The sequence below is a fragment of the Protopterus annectens genome, chromosome 9.part0 (genome assembly GCF_019279795.1).
Source record: "Protopterus annectens isolate FY-2018-M chromosome 9.part0, PAN1.0, whole genome shotgun sequence".
Taxonomy (NCBI): Eukaryota; Metazoa; Chordata; order Ceratodontiformes; family Protopteridae; genus Protopterus; species Protopterus annectens.
This window is the reverse complement of record NC_056743.1, coordinates 313,922,701-313,945,376: the sequence shown is the minus strand read 5'-3', so window position 1 is coordinate 313,945,376 and position 22,676 is coordinate 313,922,701. Positions and strand designations below refer to the sequence as shown.

General features: G+C 35.1%; 1 protein-coding gene across 3 annotated transcripts in view; it reads left to right on the top strand.

Moving 5' to 3' along the window:
• The window catches only part of SPI1 (Spi-1 proto-oncogene), a 272,584-nt gene extending 250,207 nt beyond the window's left edge, over nucleotides 1–22,377 (top strand). For 2 of the 3 annotated variants that reach the window (XM_044082899.1, XM_044082897.1), the window contains 2 exons: nucleotides 1,251–1,407; nucleotides 16,145–22,377. In XM_044082899.1, coding sequence (XP_043938834.1) covers nucleotides 1,251–1,407; nucleotides 16,145–16,461 — 474 coding nt within the window. In that variant the 3' untranslated portion in view covers nucleotides 16,462–22,377. The remainder of the gene's footprint in view (nucleotides 1–1,250; nucleotides 1,408–16,144) is intronic. The other variant, XM_044082898.1, reaches the window with a different exon arrangement.
• Nucleotides 22,378–22,676: the final 299 nt, after the last annotated feature.

Sequence of the window (22,676 nt, the reverse complement as noted above, 5' to 3'; positions counted from 1 at the left end):
ATGAGGGCCACCTGTTCTAGGGATCTAAATTTGGTTGGTGAATCAAACAGTACATGCTGGAGACACAGATATGTGTCTTAGAGATTGCCCCTTTTTTAGAATAGGCTTCCCATTCACATTAAACAGGGTCTTTCCATGGCACTCTTCAAGTCCAATCTGGATCAGTGGATGGAAATCATAAAGTCACACCTGGGGTGGTACCTGTGTCCATTATGGACAAGGCAGCATGTAAATTCTGAAAAATACTTAAGATACAGGCACAAACCCATACCATCCTCCTGCCTCTAGGGTCATATACTAGGCAAAAAAGAGTTATATATTGGCTAGGCTTGTAAAGGCTCTTGAACTGTTGGCCTAGTAATCTCTTATGAGCCTCTGTTTTTTGTCTAAGTTTAACCAAGCTCCAGCTTTATCATCTTTTGCCTGCTTAAAAGTGAACCATTGAGATACAAATTAATTAAGAAGCACAGGTGGTTTGTATATGTGTTTATCAGGTTGCCTTTGCATGTTTTCTGTCACACACACACACACACACACACACACACACACACACACACACACACACACACACACACACACACACACACACACACACACTGAAACAGTACAATTTTACCAAACAGATTCATCTCCCTTCATTCAATGATACAGGTTATTACTTTACAATTCATCTAAGATAATATCACATTAAGTAATTTGGAACATCGTACCTCATTATGATGATGCTTACTGGTGATCCCCAGTTAAATGATCACTGATTTCTAGGCTTCAGAGTCATAACACTATTAACAAATGCATTCAATTCCACTAGTAGGCAACATTTCATAATATCTTATTTATGCATCATGCTGTTTACGTCAATGTTATTATAAGGTAAAATATGCCAAACTATATATTTAAAAAAAAATGTGTATGAATCATAAGGAAATCTTTAAGGAATGTTTAAGGTTAATAGTAACTGACAAAGTAAGAAGGTCTATACGTGTAGCTAAAGCTGTACAGCTCTTCAGATTTCATTTTATTTTCCTTTCTTTTCTAATAATCAGAGTTTATTTTTCAGTTTCAAGTGCATGCCTACTATATTACTGAGTCCAGCAGTATGAAATATGGAAAATGTTTGTTGACGGCATTGTCCTTTTGGCCTCAGCTTAGACTGATTCTAATAGCTTTTCACACTGCATTAAGAAGGCAGATGATAGACTTTCACTTGCTCCTGTAAAGGGAGTAATAATGCTTTTCTTCTCTTACAGGTGGCCTACATTCCGCATGTGCGTATGCCATATCCATCTCCATCACAGCCAAGTACAGACGATGATGAACAGGAAAGGCGAAGCCCCCCACTGGAAGTATCAGATGGAGAGACAGATGCTATAGACCCTAATCCAGGATCCATGCTTGGTGAGCAAGGTTCGTTCTACATAAACACCTTTAAGATGAGGCACAGAACAGAACAGAGCAGAGTAGAACAGAAAGGCGTGTCATATGGTCTGCCTTGTTCCAGGTTAGGCTTGCTATCACCTGATGCAAAGACTTGAAGGCTACTGTTCACTGATTAACTCTGGCTTTCATCAATAAGGCATGTGAAATAAAGTCAGGAACGAGGCAGATGTGTGATGAGCAATTCAGCTAAGACATGGCTTTGGGCATGCCTAGAGATAAAGTAATATATGGCTTCACACATGCAAAAACATTGTAGTTGTAATCTTGTTGTACCATCAAAAGCGGACAGGATAGGACAAACATATCATCCAAAAAAAGGAAAATATTAATGCTATTTTTCAGCATAATGGTTATATTTGCACTTCAATTTATAATTTTTATTTTAGATCAAGTTTTTATCCATCTTCATACATATTGCAGAAAACAGCAAAAAGATGGTGTATGACATTTACACTGAAGTCACATAGTGAGATATTTTGCAAAGAAACCCCTGAGAACTTCTTCCCTAAACACTTCAATTGGAATTGGTCAGACCTAGAGATAAAGTATGAAAATGTAACTATAGCAGTATTTATAGGTATTGGTACACATCACAAATGTGATAATAAAAACTACATATTTTCTCAGTCTGCATTAAATGTACTGATAATGTAGAACTTTGCAAACATGATGTATATATAATGTAATGTTTGTGTAAGATTAGCCTTATATATGTGCATGTTCACACACACACACACACACACACACACACACACACACACACACACACACACACACACACACGCACACAGAAATAATTACTGTTGCATTGTTGAATATAAACAAAATCAATTGAAGAAACAAGCTTTTCAACCCAAGATACTGAAACAAATGTGTCTCCATGTTAGAGATACTGTTTTTCAGAGGACGTTAGCATGGTTAAAAATGTAAGTTACACTAAAATGTGGTAACCTTGGCATTAGCAACAAACTATAACACATATGCAGACACAGCTCACACCATAGAGGCTGGAGTAGGATCTGTCTTCTGCGATCACAAATGCCTTGCTGTGCTTGGTGTGGTTTTGGGAAATAATTAATTGGGTTGGTCAGATAGAGAGATACATACACATGCGCGCGCGCACACACACACACACACACACACACACACACACACACACACACACGCACACAGAAATAATTACTGTTGCATTGTTGAATATAAACAAAATCCATTGAAGAAACAAGCTTTTCAACCCAAGATACTGAAACAAATGTGTCTCCATGTTAGAGATACTGTTTTTCAGAGGAAGTTAGCATGGTTAAAAATGTAAGTTACACTAAAATGTGGTAACCTTGGCATTAGCAACAAATTATAACACATATGCAGACACAGCTCACACCATAGAGGCTGGAGTAGGATCTGTCTTCTGCGATCACAAATGCCTTGCTGTGCTTGGTGTGGTTTTGGGAAATAATTCATTGGGTTGGTCAGATAGAGAGATACATACACATGCGCGCGCGCACACACACACACACACACACACACACACACACACACACACACACACACACTGCACATTATTTGAAGTTTAAATGTGTGACAATTATATGATGTGGCAGGCATACATTTACCAATGCATTTCTCTACAAAACAACTACCGGCATGTGGTTTTCTTTGACATCTGCTAGAAATCAAATCAAATCATCAAAACCATCTTGCTATTCCCATCACTTTGAAACTGCACAACATTGCCTGCAGTGTATTAGTACACAGTTAGCCATCTTCAGATGTCACAATAATACACCAAAATAATGGTTTTGCAGAAGAACAAGCCGCTTCCCCAATATTTCTTTGACTGCAGGGAAATGAAAAGGTGTAATATTTGCATTCTATCTTCATTGGGGTTGCACATATTCTTTTTTTTTATTGCCTTTATTTATTATTTTCATTATGCAAATTCCAAAGTTAACATTAACTCCAAATCCCTATAGACATTGTATAAAAGTGTGCAAGTGCAATTAAACTTGATGTAAAACAATAATACCATTGATTTATCATCTCAGATTATGTGAGAATCAAGTGATTTTACAATTATTGCTTGAAAATAGCATTGATTAAATATAAATGTAGGTGCACATATTCTAAATTGTTATACACAAGTCTGCTAATGACGTAAGTGTGCTTACCAGATTAAATGCTGTAAAAATCATCTGAAAAACATTTGGGTTTCTTTTTGGCATTTGCAGTAATACTGTAGCATTTGATAGTTTTCATACAGGATTTGGGAAGTTCAAATAGGAATTCTTTGCCCAGCTGTCAGAATTACACACACCCATACCACATGGCTATGAATTAGAAAATTAATGCAAAAAGCAAAACAAAAGTTATTCGTTTATTAATGCATTTTTTAACTGGGTGATCAAAGGACCTTTTTCAGCCATGACTCGCAATAATTAGCCAAATACAATGAGTAGAACAGATATAATTTGAATATAAACAAGTAAATACAACAAATAGCAGAATACAAGCATAATAAAATAATAATATTTCAGATCGTGAACACTCATCAGTATAAAGAAGACAGCAAACATTAGAATATATGCATCACTAATGCTCACTAATAATGCACAGTACATCATTATTATGGTTATTATTATTATTACTATTATTATTATATGCACATATATTAATATTAGCTGTAAGGAAGTGACAGCGTGTGAATATTATCTTTTACAAAGTTTAGTATGGAAAGCAATATTGCAATGGGAATTCCCATAGCTTATAATAATGCACACAACACGTAGTCAAGGACATATTCATGTAGTTGAGACATGGTGAAAATATTGGATCTATTATTTAGATGTTGAATGTTTTCAGTATGCTGAGGTACGGACATCAGAAGACATATGCAATCTACGCAGCTGCGTACATTTTAAAAGATGCAGGGGCAACACTTTGGAAGATGTTTGTATGTATGTAAAATCTATATAAACAATTTTTATTAACATTAAGCACTGGGGACTTGCACAGCTGAATGTTGCACATTCTAACTATCAAATGCCCAGTATTTCCAGAAAACACCAAATTAGCAACTTGAATAACAGATTGTGATGAAATTTCATGTGGATCCTTTAAATTAGAATTTTACGGTCTATTTTTAACCAGCTGCTCTTTAAGAAAAGTTTTTTTCTTTGTTTATATATGCAGCTAAGCAGGTTACAGCCATAGAACACGAGGCTGAGAACCATGGGAGACTACCCACAAGAGGGTAGAGCAAGAAAATGCACACATTTATGCCATGATAAACAAACAAACAAAAAATCTGCCACTGACTATGTTTCTTTATCCAGTAAATGGTTTCTCAGACCTATCTGATGCGTAGATGATTATAATGCATGGGCTACCCAAACTAGAGTCAACATTTTTCTCTAATGAATTTCAGTTTTGTTTTAAACACTTCTAGACATTAGCGGTTACAGAATTCTGTAGACAGTTTATTTATTTTATTTACTTGACAATTGTTGACCGGATCGGTCCAACTGAGCAGATACCCATTTTCAATGGAGACCCGAGGAGAAAAGCTCCAGATTTACTTAAACAGTATGCAATAAGAAAGAACAAACAATATAAAATATAAAAGGACCAAACTATATAAAATATAAAAGAAACATAAACAAATATACAGAGGTTTACAGTGAGTTAGTACAGAGCAAATGATAATTTGTCAATACATACAGAGTACATAATTCAATACACAGAGTAAAATAATACAAGATGTTAATGCAGAACATAGAAAGTAGAAAGCAGGGATAGATAGGTTACTAAGTTTTATTATACCATCAGAGTTAGATCAGAGCAATCAGTATAGCTGGGTGTAACAGGCAGAAAGAAGTAGAAAGAGACGGCTTGAGGTTTAAGTTGGGTCAAGGCAAGGGCATAACCAGGAATTGGCTAGGAAATATTTTAGTTCTTTTTTTAAAGTTATTAGGGTGTGAAATATGTCTTCTGTTAAGAGGGAGTTTGCTCCAAATATTCGATACTGAGTAGTTGTAAAGTATTTTCCCGATATTTTTATTAGGTTTATATGTTTGGAGAAGAAGTTGGTCTGAGCTACGGAGTTGGCGTGTTGGGGTATAGTGTGATACCAAGTTCCTTAGAGAAGGGCAGGCTAGTGGTTTGTTGAGAAAGAAGTAAGTTATTTGAAGTTGTCATAGCTGCACGTGTTGTGGAAGCTCAAGCCATTTTAGATTTTTAATGCTATAAGGTAGTGAGAAGTATTAAATAGATTTGTGCAAATTTTGCAATCTTATTGTAAGTTTGCTCCATCTTAGTAATTAAAGAGGTTTGTAGGTTTGTAAGAACTGGGCCAGCATAGAGAAGGCTTGATAGTAGATAAGTTTGGGCCAAGGAGAGACAAGACTCACAAGTCAGAAATGTTGTGTTCCTGTAGAGAATCCCCAGCTTTTTTTTTTTTTTTGATAGCTTGTTGGATATGTAGGTCAAATTTGAGCTGATCATCTATTATCACTCCAAGACGTTTTGTGTGGGATTCTACTTTAATAGTAGTATTATCTAAGGATGAGATGGTAAAGGTGGGTCTGAGATATCACAGAGATTTTGGTAGAAAGAGTAAAAGATTAGTTTTTCGGGATTCAGAATAAGCTGGTTATCAGTGCGCCATCTTTCAACATAAAGAAAAGTGTTTTGGGTAAGAGTCTGAAGTTGAGAGATATTATCAGATGAAGTGATGAGAGTAGAGCATACTGGATGAGATTGGAGAGCTGGCAAGAGGTATGTAGGTCATTTGTGAAGATATTAAATTGCAGAAGTCCGAGTATGGATCCCCGAGGAACACCTGTGTAAATAGGTAAGAATGGGGAACAGGAGGAGTGGCATCGAATGGCTTGCATTCTATTTGAAAGAAAGCTGGAAACCATCCTAGAGTGGGAGGGGAGAGGGGAGTGTGTCAAAGGCCTATGACAGATCTGGGAAAAGAGTTGACACAAGTCTGTTATTGTCACGAGCTTCACCTATTGTATGAGAAAAGGATAAGAGGGCAGTAGTTGTACTATAGTTAGGGCAGAAACCATGTTGTGTGGGTGTCAGAAGTTTTTTCTGGATCAGATATTTAAGAAGCTGAGTATGTATACATTTTTCCAGTATTTTTGAAAGACGGGAGAGTATATCTATAGGTCTATAGTTGGAAGGATCAGTGGAGTTGCCTCCTTTGTGAAAGGGTATTACATAGAAAGATTTCCAGATTTCTGGTACTGTGGATTCCTGTATTGATCTGTTCATAGGTATAGAAATTGAATAGAGTGCTGCCGTAGCATTGTTACCTCCCAGTAAGACGCTGTCCGGTTCGATTCTCAGCTAGAGCGTCTTCTGCGTTGAGACATGCATGAATGGGCGTACCTTCGTTGAAGGTTGTGTTTCAGGGCTGGTAACTTGGCACGTAAAAATCAACTACCAGTCATTAGCGGACCGGAGTTCCACTGTGGCGACCCATAACCGGGAAAAGCCTTAAGACACAACAACAATAACATGGAGTCAGCAGCAAGTTTGAGAAAGATGGGTGGTAGGTTGTCAGCTGAGGGGCAGCATGGTTTTATTTTGTTGAGCAGAGATTTTATGTAGGTGGTTGGAATAGGTTTAAGATGGAAAGGGTATGATTAGTGAGGGATTGGGGAGGTATTGTAATGTTGGGATTTTGGCCAGTGTTGGGCAATTGTTGGATTGTATCTATGAAGTAGTGGTTGAGATTGGTGGCTGTGTCTCGGGCTGTATTATTTGGGTAGGGGTTAGGAGTTTGAGGGGTACTTGGGTGAAGAATAGAGTTGCTAGCTCGCCAAAAGTTTTTCGGATTTGAGTGGTGGCTGTTTTGGGCTTTTTAGTAAAACAGTTTCTTGTCATTATGAATGTTTCTTTTTGTATGGTTTCTTAGTGCTTTAAAGATGTGGTGATGAACAGGGATTTCCAATGTAAGTTGTCTTTCTAGCAGTGTTTAAATAAATATGATTGCTCTTAATTACAGAAGTTTGTATTTCTGCTCAGGTATACCATGCATTATAGAGATATCCACATCAGATGAATGTGAGAATCCATATAGCCTTAAGCATTGTCTTTAAATTTAAGCTTTGTTGTTCATTCATTACTCTGTGAATCTGCAAAGCATTTAGATCTTCCATTTAAGTGAAATATTAGATTCATGTCATATAATAAATATTGACTATGTATTTGCAGTAAAACATATAACAATTTAATGACACTGATCTGCAAACATATATAGATATGAGAATTTGGTTTATTTATTGAGACAAACTGTCATAAAGGTGGACTTCCTGTTCCAAAGAGATGTAACTTAGTGACAAACTATGATTTTGTTTTGCAAATATTTGTTAAAAAAATGAAAGATCTCCAGTGTGTAAACCAACTCAGTCAGTCAGTAAGACTTTATTATGATAGGTTGTTACTGTGTCAGTAAGTAGGTTGTAAGAGTACAGTACTTATAATGGGCTATCTTGGATTATTTTAACTGCTGAAAAATGCAGTTGACAATTTGTCATGGTAGTTGTTTCTGACTGCAGTAGAGTGTGACAACACTGTCCTTGTTCTGGCCCAACTTATGTGAATGTACAAAATGGATGTTACTGGTGTGAATGGTCCTCTATGAGTTTGGCTGTCATGTTGTGGAACTGATGCTCATTGATGCTGCATATTGGCATTTGCATGAACTGACCGCTGACTGGCTATGATGTTGGCAATGAGGATGCTGACCAACAGCACTGATGTGAGTGGATCTCTGCAGGACTGGCTGCAGTAATGGTATTAGAGAGACTTGTCTCAGTACTGCATTGCATGCCATCTGCCAGCTGTTATTACAGATGTTTGCTGCAAAGCAGCACTGTGACCAAAAGTCAGTTTGTGTGATGTGGGCAAAGAGTTAATGTAGCACAACCAAAAAGTAAATCTTCTTCAGGAGATTATAAACTAGGTAATAAAGACCAGTACATAACCTACACCTTCTGTCATGAGGAGGTGGAATTTGGCTCTGTGTACCATGATACTGTAGCATGCTGAGGTATGACTTACCTGTACCATTGCTGGGGGGGAGGGGGGTACAGTATAGTTCCAAAGTGTATATCTTGAAAACTCCTAGATACACCCCTCTGCTGAGGCCTGAGGTGAATGCACCACACCTGCTCTATGCCCTAGAGTTATACATGGTTATATGTATCTGCATAAGCAGAATAAGAAGACAAATGGATGCTAGAGTTCACTTATGTGCAGTGCTTAACCAAATGGATAAAGTAATATATGGTGAAGTTTAGACAAAATTTATACTAAATTATATGAAGTGCTAAGCAAACTGTGCACATTATGCACACAAACACACACACACACACACACACACACACACACACACACACTCACACATATATATATATATATATATATATATATATATATATATATATATATATATATATATGGCTCTCGTACTGTTCCCCGAACGGCCATTTCACCAAAACTGAAACAGCCGGGCATACTTTCGCGAAAGTGCTTTTCACCAAAAAAGCACTTTCACTGAAGTATGCTGAAAAGTAAGGGAAATCGTGGGAGAATGGCTGTTGCTGAGATCGTAGTATAGTGGGGATAAGGTAATATTCCCTTTTCCCCACTGTAATGCGATCTCGGAGTGAGAATATAAAAGTAGGGGGTGTGGGGGCACAGCCCCCCACATGGGGGGGTGCAGGGGGCTTACCCCCCACATAAACATTAGTTGTGTGTTGTTTTGTTTTTGTTTTTGCCACTAATTCTACTGCTTTCACAACCTGTTGAGGGGAATGCTTAGTGAAAGCTTGTGAAAACGACTTTTACAAAATGTATTCAACAAGGTATATTAAGAATAGATATTGTAATTTAGATATGAAGAAATCACTGAATCCTCTCTCAAGTCAACTATATAGTTATAGTGAATTATATATATATATATATATATATATATATATATATATGGTTTACTATGTGTGCATGATTTCATGCATGAACCAGTGATACCTAGGCTAAAAGGTTAAATATATAAGGAAGTAAATGTATATATATATATATATATCTGTGTGTATGTGTGTGTGTGTGTGTGTCTGTGTGTGTGTGTGTATGTTATAATGATTTATTTTACAATATTATATTTAACAACATTGAAATAAACATACATAATATATACAAGGATTTTATTATATATATATTGAAAATATTCTGGATATATATGATGAGCCCTAGATATCAATATATATGATATGATCTTTGATATATATCTTTTATTTATTTCTATTTATATATATTATTATATATAGATTTGCAATTTATTTTAGAATATATAGAAAACAGAAAATAGTTTTAGAAAAAATATAGTTGTTTATTTAGAATATATAGAAAATATATAATATAAAATACAATAATTGCTATATAAAATTAAATAGAACAACATATACCATATATATATATGGTTTATATTTTGGCTTTATTATAATATATATTTTTTTTTTATTTTATACAATCGTACATGGATAGGGATTTGTTACAATACAAGTAGATGAAGTAGAGAGAGAATAGACAGTTATAATAAAAGTAGACAGAGGTTAAGAGCCCATTATCAATGTTGAAATAAGATGGTTTTTGAGAAGATGCATCAATATAATGTGCAAGAGAACTCAACTTAATAGTGAATTTAAATAGAAATTCATTTCATTTTTTTTTAGATAGTGCATCAATATTTGAAGTATTAGATTAAGTTGTCTCCCTAGTATATGTTGGTTTGGTGTGTGTAGAGAGAGTTTGTTTTTACATGAGAGCAGTATATAGTTTGATTTTTTTATAGAAGTTAATGTTATATGAGGAGGAAATGCATAGGTTTTAACTTTTTTTTTTTATTTTTTATTTTTTATTTTTTTAAGATTAAAATGATTTTTTTTTTTAATGATGTATATGAAATGTTAATACTGTAAGAGACTGAAAAATAATGTTTTTTTAGAACAGTTAAAAATTATTTTTATTGATATAAATTATATTCGTTGATATAATAATTATACATAAAACAGAGTGATGTATACAAGATTGGAATGACAAGATTCATTCGGAGGAAGTCAGCTGTGAGAGTTTTGTGTTAATTGATGGATCAATTTACTTAATTAATTTAATTTTAATTCTTCGATTTAGATGAAAGAAGTAATTAATAAGTATAAATACTTGATTTGATTTAGCATATCTGATTGATCTGGCTATCCATCTGCACATCAATTTTTATCCATCTATCAATTAAGTTTTTTTTTTACAAAGAAGAAAGTGTATCCTTTATGTTTTGCTGCTAATACTGTTTTCTTTAAGTCAAAAATTTTGCTGAATATATATATATATATAATATATATATATATATATATATATATATATATATTATATATATATATATTAATATATATGTGTGTGTGTGTGTGTGTGTGTGTGTGTGTGTGTGTGTGTGTGTGTGTGTGTGTGTGTGTGTGTGTGTGTGTGTGTTATATGTGTGTGTGTGTGTGTGTGTGTGTGTGTGTGTGTGTGTGTGTGTGTGTGTGTGTATACACATATATATATATATATATATATATATATATATGTAGATTTATATATATATATATATAAATATATATATATATATATATATATATATATATATATATATATATAAAAATATATATATATATATATATATATATATATATATATATATATATATATACACACACACACATATATATATATATATATATATATATATATATATATATATATATATATATATATATATACATATATATATATATATATATATATATATATATATATATATATATATATATATATATATATGGGTGTCAAGCACCCGATCGAATGGACAGTATGCTGACACCCAGGAGATCGATGTCATAACATCAAATTCACAAATGTTAACACATTCTATGCATGCTTCAGGGATTACTCTATAGTAAAATAAACTAACAGCAAGTGTTTTTGCAGGTGGCCCAAGCCCCCCTGCACCTCCAATGCAGTGGGCTGAGCCACCCCCCAAACCCCTGCTAATTATATATACTAACTCTGAGATTGCCAGGGAAATGGAATATTCCCCTATCTGGGGATTGTTGACATCACACACCTGTTGACCATCTGTTTGCGTCAACCAAATGGTGTTGACTAGACAGGTGTCAGTGTGCTGTCCTTTGATTGGGTGCCAGACACCCAAAAATATATAACTATAGGTGGATGCACCATATTCCATATTGGGTCTAACGTGTACATAAGATATTCCTAATCTCCTAATTACTTCCCTTGAGGTTCAAAGCTTAACTGCTTATCAATTTTTCAGGCCTAGATGCTTAACAGTGCCAACTTATTGCAAGATAGTATCATTAATGGCATAGGGATATTCCCTGTTAGAGCAGGAAAAGTGAATCACCTTGATTTTTTTTCACATTAAAAGCCTCATTGCTTGATAATTTCCACAACACCTAGCTACCCAGGTAAATTTGCATATTACACCGGTCATCTATTGAAGTTATTATACAACCACTTTTTATATCACTTGCATACTCGCATATTGGTATATTCTTGGATTGGGGAAAAATGAACATAAAATTGTAAAGAAGCAGCAATCCCAGAACAAACCCCTGTGGGACAGCTGTAATGAGCTCCTAAGATTCAGAAAATAAAAGTCCAGTTCTTACTTTACACTGTCTTTCATGTAACCATTTACCCATCCATCTAATTACATAACTGTTTATGTTCTTCTCCTGCATTAATCATATTATTTCATTGTATTGAAAAGCATCAAAAGCTCTTGCTAAAGAAAGACACATGACATCAGCAGGCAAACTAGCATCTAATGCCTCCCAAACTGATTGATAAAAGCCAAGAAGATTTGGAAGACATGACCAGCCTGCTACATGACTAGAGATTAGTGTTTCAGTTATTAAATCTACTAACACCCTCTCAAAACCATTTGCCCAAGATGCAGGTTAAAATTATAGGCATGCAATTAGCCACTGATGATGCATCTACCACTTTAAATAATGGAATTACAGTGGCCTTTTTTTCAAACTGGAGAAACAAGGATTCCTGAAAACGGCAGTGCAGGCATGGGATAATGAACTGTATAATATTTGTTAAAAAATATCCAGATAGTCCATCTCGGCTGGTGGCTGTGTGTAGTTCTATCACCTTTTGTGCCATGTCCATAGTTGCTTTGGTTATTAATGGGCAGGTATTATCTAAGGTAACAATCTGAAGCCGCTCCACTCCTCCTACCAGGATACTATGTACATTTGTCCAAATAAAAATTAGATTAGGGTCAATAACCGGACAGACTCCTACTTTTTGATTCCATCTAGCATAAGGCTGATTCTTATGCTGTCTAATGAGCTTAAAAAAGGCTTTTATCTGCTGTGCATATTGCCAATTTTTTTCTCATATTCTCTTCTAGTAGCAATCAGAAGCCTCTTAAAAAGGTTTCTAGCATTTATACATCTTTTTCTACCTTTCACACAATGAGACTTTTTAAACCTTTTCCAGGGGTAGTTTCTTCATTTTGTAACCCTACCCGGTGTTCATTGGCCTGTTCCATCAAGGGTAAAGAAACTGTTGTGGTTTAATCAGTGTGCTGATTCTGCTGCCATTTAACATGGTAACTTTATTTTATGCTCTTCTCTCTTTTTTGTGTACATGACTGCCTTTCTTACTGTCTACCTGCATTGTACAATACGGACTTCTATAACTGAGCTAAACTTGAAAAATTGCCTGTGTGGATCAGAGTTCAACCCAGCTGATCATAAATAAATGTAGCAACCTGAACAAAATAGCAATATGTTACTGCTTGTCATCATCTACCTTTTAAGGTTATTCTTCTGATTAAGTTATTGCATTTCTTCTGCAGCTTACTTCGAATTAAACTCATTCTTAGAAATGTCAGTGTTATTATCTTCTGTACCTTTATTATGGTGTGTACATTAAATATTTTACTATTCATATTCTGTTATATTTTTAATCATAGCACATAATGGTCTGAATCATGACTGGTCTACTATAACCAGCACACATACTATGATAAATCAATAAATGAGGAGCTAACGAACAAATCTGACAGTTAGGATAAGAAATTAAGGTGATGAGCTGTTAAATCTTGCAGTTAGTACAGAAGATTAAGGTAATTTGTTATTAACAAGCTGCTTCCTGTGGTACAGGGTTCGATTCCTTCAGCCTTCATTTGCCTGCTGCCTCACCTTGAACTATTCACTTAACCAGACAGCACATTGGAGCAATTAGGACATTGGGCTAGGCTTCTCAGTGGACTCCTGGACTGGACATGTTTAGTAACTACCCAAGAACTAAGTAACTAAATTAATAAATAATATTGCCCTATACTGGGTTGCCAAGGTTATAGACAATGCATTTTGTTTCATAACATAATGGATGTCATTGTGGCATATCTGAAAGGAAAAGTCTAACACTCAAAATTAAATTCAAACAAGCACTGTCTTCTGTCATATGTTAGTAATTAATCTCTTACTAGTTGGTCAAACTGTCTAACCCTGTACTTTAAATTCCTCACGTTTTTATTGTCCTATTTCTACTCCTCATCTTATTTTTATTTAACACAATAGCACTGATCACCTTGCATTTCAAGCTTTTCTAATCATTGTAGTATTGGCAATGTGTTATTCACTAGATTTATTTCTACAAAAGTTATTGCTTACACTTTGTGTTTGTTTACATCAAACGAATGTAACTGACTACTTATACATCACTTTAATGATTTCATTGATTTAAAGCTTTGATATTCTGTCCAGGGTCCAAGTCATGGCTGAAAACTGTTCTCTACCCAGTTAACTGATAAGTAAAAGTACATACCTATACAGATAGGTCAAAGTGTACAGCAATGTCAGGAAATGCAGTGATAAGGCAAAGGAGTAACCAAATAACCACATCTGGAAGCCAAAGTACTCCTCAGGACTAAGTGAAAATATCCAAATAACAAAATCAGGAATATACCATCAGCATATTTTATTAGACCGAACTATAGAAAACACAAAGCTTTCAAGCGAAGTTCTTTCTCAATGCATAAAAAACACAGTCATAAAATTCCAGTTTACAAAAACAACCTGCCTATCAAAACTCATTTAAAATTCACATAATAAAAGAAGATCATGAATAAAAAAAAGTCACATGATTTATATTTTTAAAATAATGCTTAATTAAAAATATAAATAACTATGTCACAGATATACATCATAATAAATGTTGCAAAAAACATACTACAAACAAGTTTACCCACAGCCCAAGTTCTAAACAATCATGTCTAAATTTTAACATAGGTTTTAGACTATTTTGACAATTAAGCCCTGGACTGCTATCTGCTCTAGAATAATTGACCCATTTGTACTCTGCTAATTCCGTTAATGTCTTAATATCACCCCTACATCTTCCTAAATGGAAATTGGCCTATACTGTTACCTAATCTCAACATCAAAGATATAATAGGTAAAAAACCTAAGTTTGCACACAAAGGGGAGAAGAATTTTAATAGTTAATATGGTATAGGGATCTAAGCTTTGGGAGTAAGATTATAACTAGCCCTATGGGAGGTACACACCCCTGTTATAATTGTATTTTCTGTAATGAGATCAATACAGATCTTATGCTTCAACATCCTATTTCTAAACAAATGTTTGAATTTAAGGTTTATGCTACTTGCAGAAAAAGCAAATGTTATATATTTTGTGAACTGTGTAGCCTATAATGGCTTTTATATAGGGAAAACTAACTTGAAGTTAAAACAGAGTCTTTGTTTGCATATGTCAGAAATACGGAGAGGTATTGAAACAAATGCATTATTTAAACCTATGCAAATGATGGGTTATGATCACAAGTTTAAATTTCATGTTATTCAGATTGTCCATTTAGGAAGACATGTTGTTATAAATTGGAATTTTATGACTGTGTTTTTTATGCATTGAGAAAGAGCTTTGCTCGAAAGCGTTGCATTTTCTATAGTTCTAGCTAATAAAATTTGCTGATGGTGTATTCTTGGCTTTGTTATTTGGTGATGAGGCAAAGGAATTAGAAGGAAAGCATTGCAGCTTAGATCCCTTTCAAAAAAGGCAAAGTACTACAAACAAGGCAACCATGAAAAGACCTGAGTGAGCCAGTCAGAAAGGTTCCTGACCGATAACTTCAGGCTAGCTTGAGTTTCATTTAGTAAACAGTGTGAGATGCTTGTAAAAAGATCTTTTGAGATATTAACATGAAAATGGATCAACCTATTGCCATTAGGAGGAAAGCAGAGTCTAGGCAGGTAGTGTATGCATTTGTGGAGATTGCATCTTCAAAAACACATTGACTAGGCAAAATGTAAAAACAGAAGCATACCAGGTGGGCCAAGATATCCTTGTCCCTCATCAAAGGCTGTGCATTTCTTTGTATAATTATAGAATGTGTCATTTCTTATATTAAGTTGCTGGGTAAAACCTCCCAAGCAAGGTAGCTAACCAGACATACATTTGCTTCCACAATAATTTCTTTATGAACAGCTGCTATCTATTCTGTTTGGAGGTACATGATGTCATTAATCTAACTCGTGTTCCATTGGCTCAGCTGTATGTTCTGTGCACTGATGGTTTGTTTATCCTTTCCCTAGGGAGTAAAAAGAAGATCCGTCTCTATCAATTTCTCCTAGACTTGCTACGGAGTGGAGATATGAAGGACAGCATCTGGTGGGTAGACAAAGACAAAGGAACTTTTCAGTTCTCCTCCAAACACAAAGAGGTGCTGGCTCACCGTTGGGGCATACAGAAAGGGAATCGCAAGAAGATGACCTATCAGAAGATGGCCCGAGCCCTGAGAAATTACGGCAAGACAGGAGAGGTCAAAAAGGTTAAAAAGAAGTTGACCTATCAGTTTAGTCCAGAGGTGATGGGAAAGAGTTTCATTGAAAGAAAGCATTATGTACACTAAATGGCATAAGTTCAGGTGCCTTGGGTTCAGGAAAAGAACCATACTTTCCTCATTCCATGACCAGGGTTGCTAGTTTTTCAAAACTGTTACATAGTAACTCATCCAAAAGATTTCAGATCTTCATTGGAAAGTTGTGCGTGAAGATCTACAGGGCTGCCATATTATTCAATAGGATGTGTGTCTCTGGAATGACTTCCTAGCCCAGCTCCTCTTGTTTGTAGGTCCAGAGCCATTTAAGATCAGCTGTCAAAAAGCTCATGCAGAAATATATAATAAAAATTAAATCTCCAAGAGACTGAGCCTCAAAGTGGAGCTGTACTCTGAGCAGACTTCATCCTTCTATAATGATTTCTTACTTCATTATAAGCATTAACCTTGCACTAGACCTTTTTTTAGCTACAAAATTTTAATTTACATAATGAAAGCTGTGTCAACATTCTGAAACATTTACTTTCGTTATCTGTGTTAGTTTTTAAATATAAATGTTTATATTTAATATAAATGTGTTTAATTGTATGTATGCAGTAATTCAAAACATTGGTGCAAGCCATGTAATTCCTATCCATGTGCCATGGACTTTGCACGGGTCATTAATGAACAGGACCATGACTTATGGTCTGCACATTTCACTTGTTTTCAGCATTTGCTGGTCTTCTGGTTGTACCCTTCATTCATCCTGAAAGTCATGGAACAGCTTGATAGTGAACTGATAGTATTTCATAGGTTCAGATTTTTTTTGTCTATACAGATTATTTTGTGGTTATGCAGCAGGTGTACCCCATCATAGTTAATTTCCTTACATCATTCTTATGCATTCATGATCTCCACCTGGCTGAGCTCATTCTAGGGGAAATGGGATAGCCATACAGTGGAAAAATCCAAATTAAACTGTTTCTGCAATGCAGGCAGTTAATGAGACCAGTACAGTAAAGCTACACATCTGATTATTTCAGTTGCATGATCTACGACATATACACAGTGTAACTTGCAGCAAATCATTCACATTGTTTTCCTTCCAAGTTAAAGATAAAAATAATTGACAACTTTTTTAACACATTTTGCCTTCTAACTTGAAATAAGTACAGGATTGCAGGAGCTGATGCAATACTTTTTTTCCCCAACAGCTGCATGATTCATGTTTTTTATCCATAATTCTTCTTTTCAGCCAGTGGTCATCATTTATATTGTTTTAGTCTTTGCATGCAGCAGAGTAAAATTCTACAAGATCTCCAAGACTGTACCCTCTTCCCTTCAAGGCTACCCACCAAACATACACACACACACACACACACACACACACACACACACACACACACACACACACACACACACACACCACAAATACTGGTTGCTTCTGGAAAGCTTAACTTTTCAGAACCCAAAAGTAAAACTTTTAATATCACAGGGTATGGCAAAAAATAATTAAATAAAAATAAAGTAAAATACATTAGCCAAACAAACTAAAATATATAACTTAATAAAATAAAAGCACAGTAAATGAGTCAAGGTTTTTATTTTAAATGTCAGCACATCTCATTGTTGAAAATAAATACATTATTTCAAGAAAAATACACACTGTAGCCTGCCAGGCAAATGCCTTACTATGTCCATTTTCAGCAATATACATCACAGTGCATAAAAACAAAATAAGAGATTTCATTTTTAGACATTCCTAACATAACTAGTTGTCCCAGTAATGGCATAATTAACTATTTGGGCCTGAATCAAGCAAATGTTACTGAGCTAAGCAACTATTTCTGCAGAAGAAGGAAAAATTAGAATAATCCCTCACAAAAGAATGACATAATACATCATTTGTTTTGGTCAGGATAGCTATATGTCTATTTATTCATATATCGGGGAGTTCCATTTCTTCTTATACAGAGGGAAATATCTAGCAAACCTTAAGGGTATGTTATGTTAAGTAACAAGAACACTCGTCCATCTACGTACTTACCCATATAAACTACTTGAAACTTCAACAAGGTGTCTTTATTCCTCCCACAGGGAGGCTATCAGACAGAGAGTCCCCTAGATCTGCTAGCTAAAGTGATTTTATCTGGACAATCCTTTGTACCAGATTGTAGTGATCACTTAATTAAAAATGAATCTGCAAGTCACAGCTTTTGCAGTAAGCCAAGAGATTACAAAGTATCTATCAGCAACTGGACATATTTAATTCCTATTCCTATTTTAACAACTGGCATGGTATATTCACTTGTTAAACATGTTTCAACGTCTGTTGCACTGTTGTAAGTCACTGTGGAGGATAACTAAAAAGCATATTCCCAATATCTGTAAGAATGCTATGGGTAAAACTCAGATCAGTGTCTTCTCTGAAGAAATGTACCCTACCCTGGTCTATAGCATGGTAGTAGTGGTAATAGTAGTAAGAGCAGAGAATAAGGGACCAATGTAACCTGCAAATGAGACATTTATATTGCACTCCAATGTACATTTGTAGCATATATGTCTTCCATTGGAGGAATCATTTCTTCATATCCTACACTTTTATAAGGATGGGAAGGAAACATTGCCCCTAAACTTTGTAAGGTAATAATTATCAATGTACATATTATGTTTTGGAAGTCCCAATAATTATACTGATAATATTATTAATTATTTGGCTTATGTTTAATTTGCCATCTTATTAAATGTTAGGGGCTTCAGATTTATTTATAGTCACAAGGTTGATATTGCATTTATTATTTAGCTGAATAATGTATTTTAAAAGATGTCAGCAGTGGTGTTACAGCAAAAGTTGTCAGAACATTGGCACTGCGATCTTTGCTGCTGCAAAAATGGTCCAGGGTTTAGAGTTCAATCCTGACGATTGCACATAGTATCTATTAAAAGATGCATGTTTTCTTATTATCCTAGGTTTCTCCCTTAGAGATTTGCTGGTTCATTAATGGTTCTGAAAGATCCTAATATGTTTTATCCTTATTTCTTTGACCTGTGTTTTAGCTGAAAAGCATCCTAAATGAGGAATAAGTAAAAAGAGCTTAATTAGTAAAAACGATCCTGTGATTTCTTGTGTAACCATTAAAGCTAGTAGCATGTATTCAGTATTCATAGTGTAGCATAGCCGTACAGAAACATCAGGTAACCTGCGTGGAGGATTATCTGGCTAGTATTGTAGGCATCACTTTATACATTGAAAATTCACATTTTTACATACCCTGACAAACTATATTACTTAGTATCTGCTTTTTTCAAGGTGCCACAATTACACTGAGGTGACTGACTTTTTATTTTTGCTGCCTTTCTGTAGTTGTTCTACCTTCATTGTTGTGTCTAGCAGTGTCTCATATCTTTTTTGTACTGGTACTGGTAGTTCTGCATAAATACTGCCTATTTTATTAGTTTCCCTTTAAGTATATCTAAAATGTCACATAAACCTCTTACTGTCATTGTATTCTTTCATAAGAATATTTTATGTAGTCCTAACAGAGAGAGAGTCAGACAGCTCCCCATCCAGCTAACAATATAACCTGTATATTTTTCCAAAATACTTGTTTTCGGTAACACAACTGCATTGCCTTTTAGGGAAGAAGAGAGTAAACATTACTTTTTCTTTTTGTCTGTTATAAAAGCACTTTAAGTCCGGAGACTGCCTTTCCCCTACTGCCAGCATTAATATGGCTCCCTCATGAAACTTGAAAACGTCTCAGTGCTAGGAATCTGTCTTCTGTCATTAGTATGACTAATATGGCACTGTTAAGATGCTAACAGAGTTACTGAAGCCATTTTAAGAATCCAGGTAAGTATATTTTACTGAGAATTATTCATCTGGTCTCCAATGGATATCTCAAAGCTTGTTCACTAAGCATTAGAAAGGCAAACAGAGCTTGCAGAAGTTTTGTATTATAACTTTATTTAACATTTGGTGAACTTGGAGTTAGCTATAGAATGGGGCACATGGAGATTCTCCAATGTACGGAGGTTGTGGGAGACAGAATCCCCTACAGAAAAGGACACTGCTAAAGAACAACATTTTTAGTCAAACAGGAATAAGCGTATCTGCCTGTAGTGGCCCATTCTGTATTCCTTTGTACTGCAGGTTTACTACATACCTAGAGATTACCATAAGATGACCAGTCCCTAGTATCAGCACTACAACACAGACTCTGAGAAACCTTGCAAACTGTCTGATCACGTTAACAAAAGAATTTATGCAAGGCAGGTCTGGCTCTACTATTTCCATTACGTATAGTCTAACTGGCTTCTACGAATAACAGCATTAATTGCACTCAAGAAGACACGAAGAGTACCTGCTCAGGGCTTTTTCACTCAACATTGCAGTTTAAAATAGCACAACTGAAAAGACAAAAGCTATTGGGTGTCTTTTTTTAGAGTGACTGTTCTTACAATACAACATTGTTCAAAGTGATTGCATAGAAGCTGCCAACATGCATCTTCTGGTCTGTAGCTGTATGGGGAGCTGTCTGACTCTGTCCCTGTTAGGACTACATAAAGTATTCTTGTGAAAGAATGCAATGACAGTAAGAGGTTTACTTGTTCAGCTAGAATTTTTGGAAAGATCTATATCAGTGCTCATCACCTACTAAGCTTTTCTATCTTGTGTTGGTTGTAATTGTTCTCAAAGATCAAAGCAGATGTAGATGATCTTGTCATCTCACCATCTGCTTGAACATGTGAGCTCACTTGTCACTGCACTGTGACACAGCCGGCAGAAATCCAGGAGCTGGCAGCCTGTACTGCAGTCACTAATCAACATTGCCTTATTGTTACTGAGCACCCTGTCAAGGGAGCAGTTATTCTATCTACCTAAATCTTTCAGAACAGTTTTACAAAACAATAGCTCTCTAATGACATTTTTATTACAGACAGCCTTATTGGTTTGTAACAGGGCTTCTGCATGTTTTATTTTATCATCGCCTTTTCTAAATATTAATTATGCAGTAGCTTTTAGAAACTCCTAAGAATTAAAATTTAACATATTAGACAGTTTTTCACTGGTTAGTATATGGATAGTTTTCAGTCAACCAATGGTGAAACCAGATTTACCCCTAAATAGCATAGAGCCAATTAGCACAAAGTCCACGTGTGCAAAGTTTGCTAGGATTTGCTCAGGAGGTAATTATGGATATTGTACAATATAATTGTTTATAACATATGTTTTGTACTTTTTTTATCAAGTTCTTTGAATAAATACTTCTCACTTAAATATTTCCTTACAGTGAAATGATTTAGTCTGCTGAGTGTATTGCTCATACATACATAAGATTGCATACTTGTAGTTAGGGTACATCTAATTGAGACATTTTCAAGCAATACATGGTTCATTATGCCCATCTAGTCAAATAGGCTATCAAAAATGTTTACATGTTGAGGCAGGGTGCCCCACATCATCCTTCCAGAGGATTCATACAATGCCCCCCCCACCCCGTTTTAATTAATATAGTTAATTTCTACATAAAACTTTAAGGGCAGGTAGAACATTTTTCAGTGTGAATCCATTTGGTGTAATGTGCTTAATGAACCACAAATCACTTAAAAGCCCTTTCCTTCATTCGTCTGTTTTAACCGCTCTACACAAATAAACATGCTTCCAGTCTTTAGGCATGAACAAATGTAATTCAGTTGGTCAGGTTTCTGATTGCACTTGTAAATATTGTATATAGCCATTTCCACTACTTGATTTGCACCTTGCCCAGGACAAATTTACATGTTATTGTATTTTTTGTGTGATGTTCATTACATTTACTGTTGTTTGGTTGACCTTGTAAACTTATGAAGTTGTTATGGTCTCCTTTTCTATCTCTCTTTTCAGTATTCAATATTGTAATATATTGTGCTACAATACATTTTGTATTGCTTTTGCCATTTGCTGGCTGAAATTGGTTCCTGTATATTAATTCCTTATCACATAAATAAATACATTGCATTACATTGAGGAAAACACAGTTTGTGCCATCTGCAACATGTCTTTTCAAGAAGACCGTGTGTGTGTGTGTGCGTGTGTGCGTGTGTGTGCGTGTGTGCGTGTGTGCGTGTGTGCGTGTGTGCGTGTGTGTGTGTGTGCACATGCGCACAAGTGCGTGTGCATGTGTGTTTGTTTCTCTCAAATATAGCTTATGTTTTTACTTATGTTTAAGGAAAGTTGTTAATAAAGATTATTATGGATTTAATCTCCTGATACAGTGATTATTATTGTTATGATTGTTAATATTATTTTTTGTTGTTCAGTA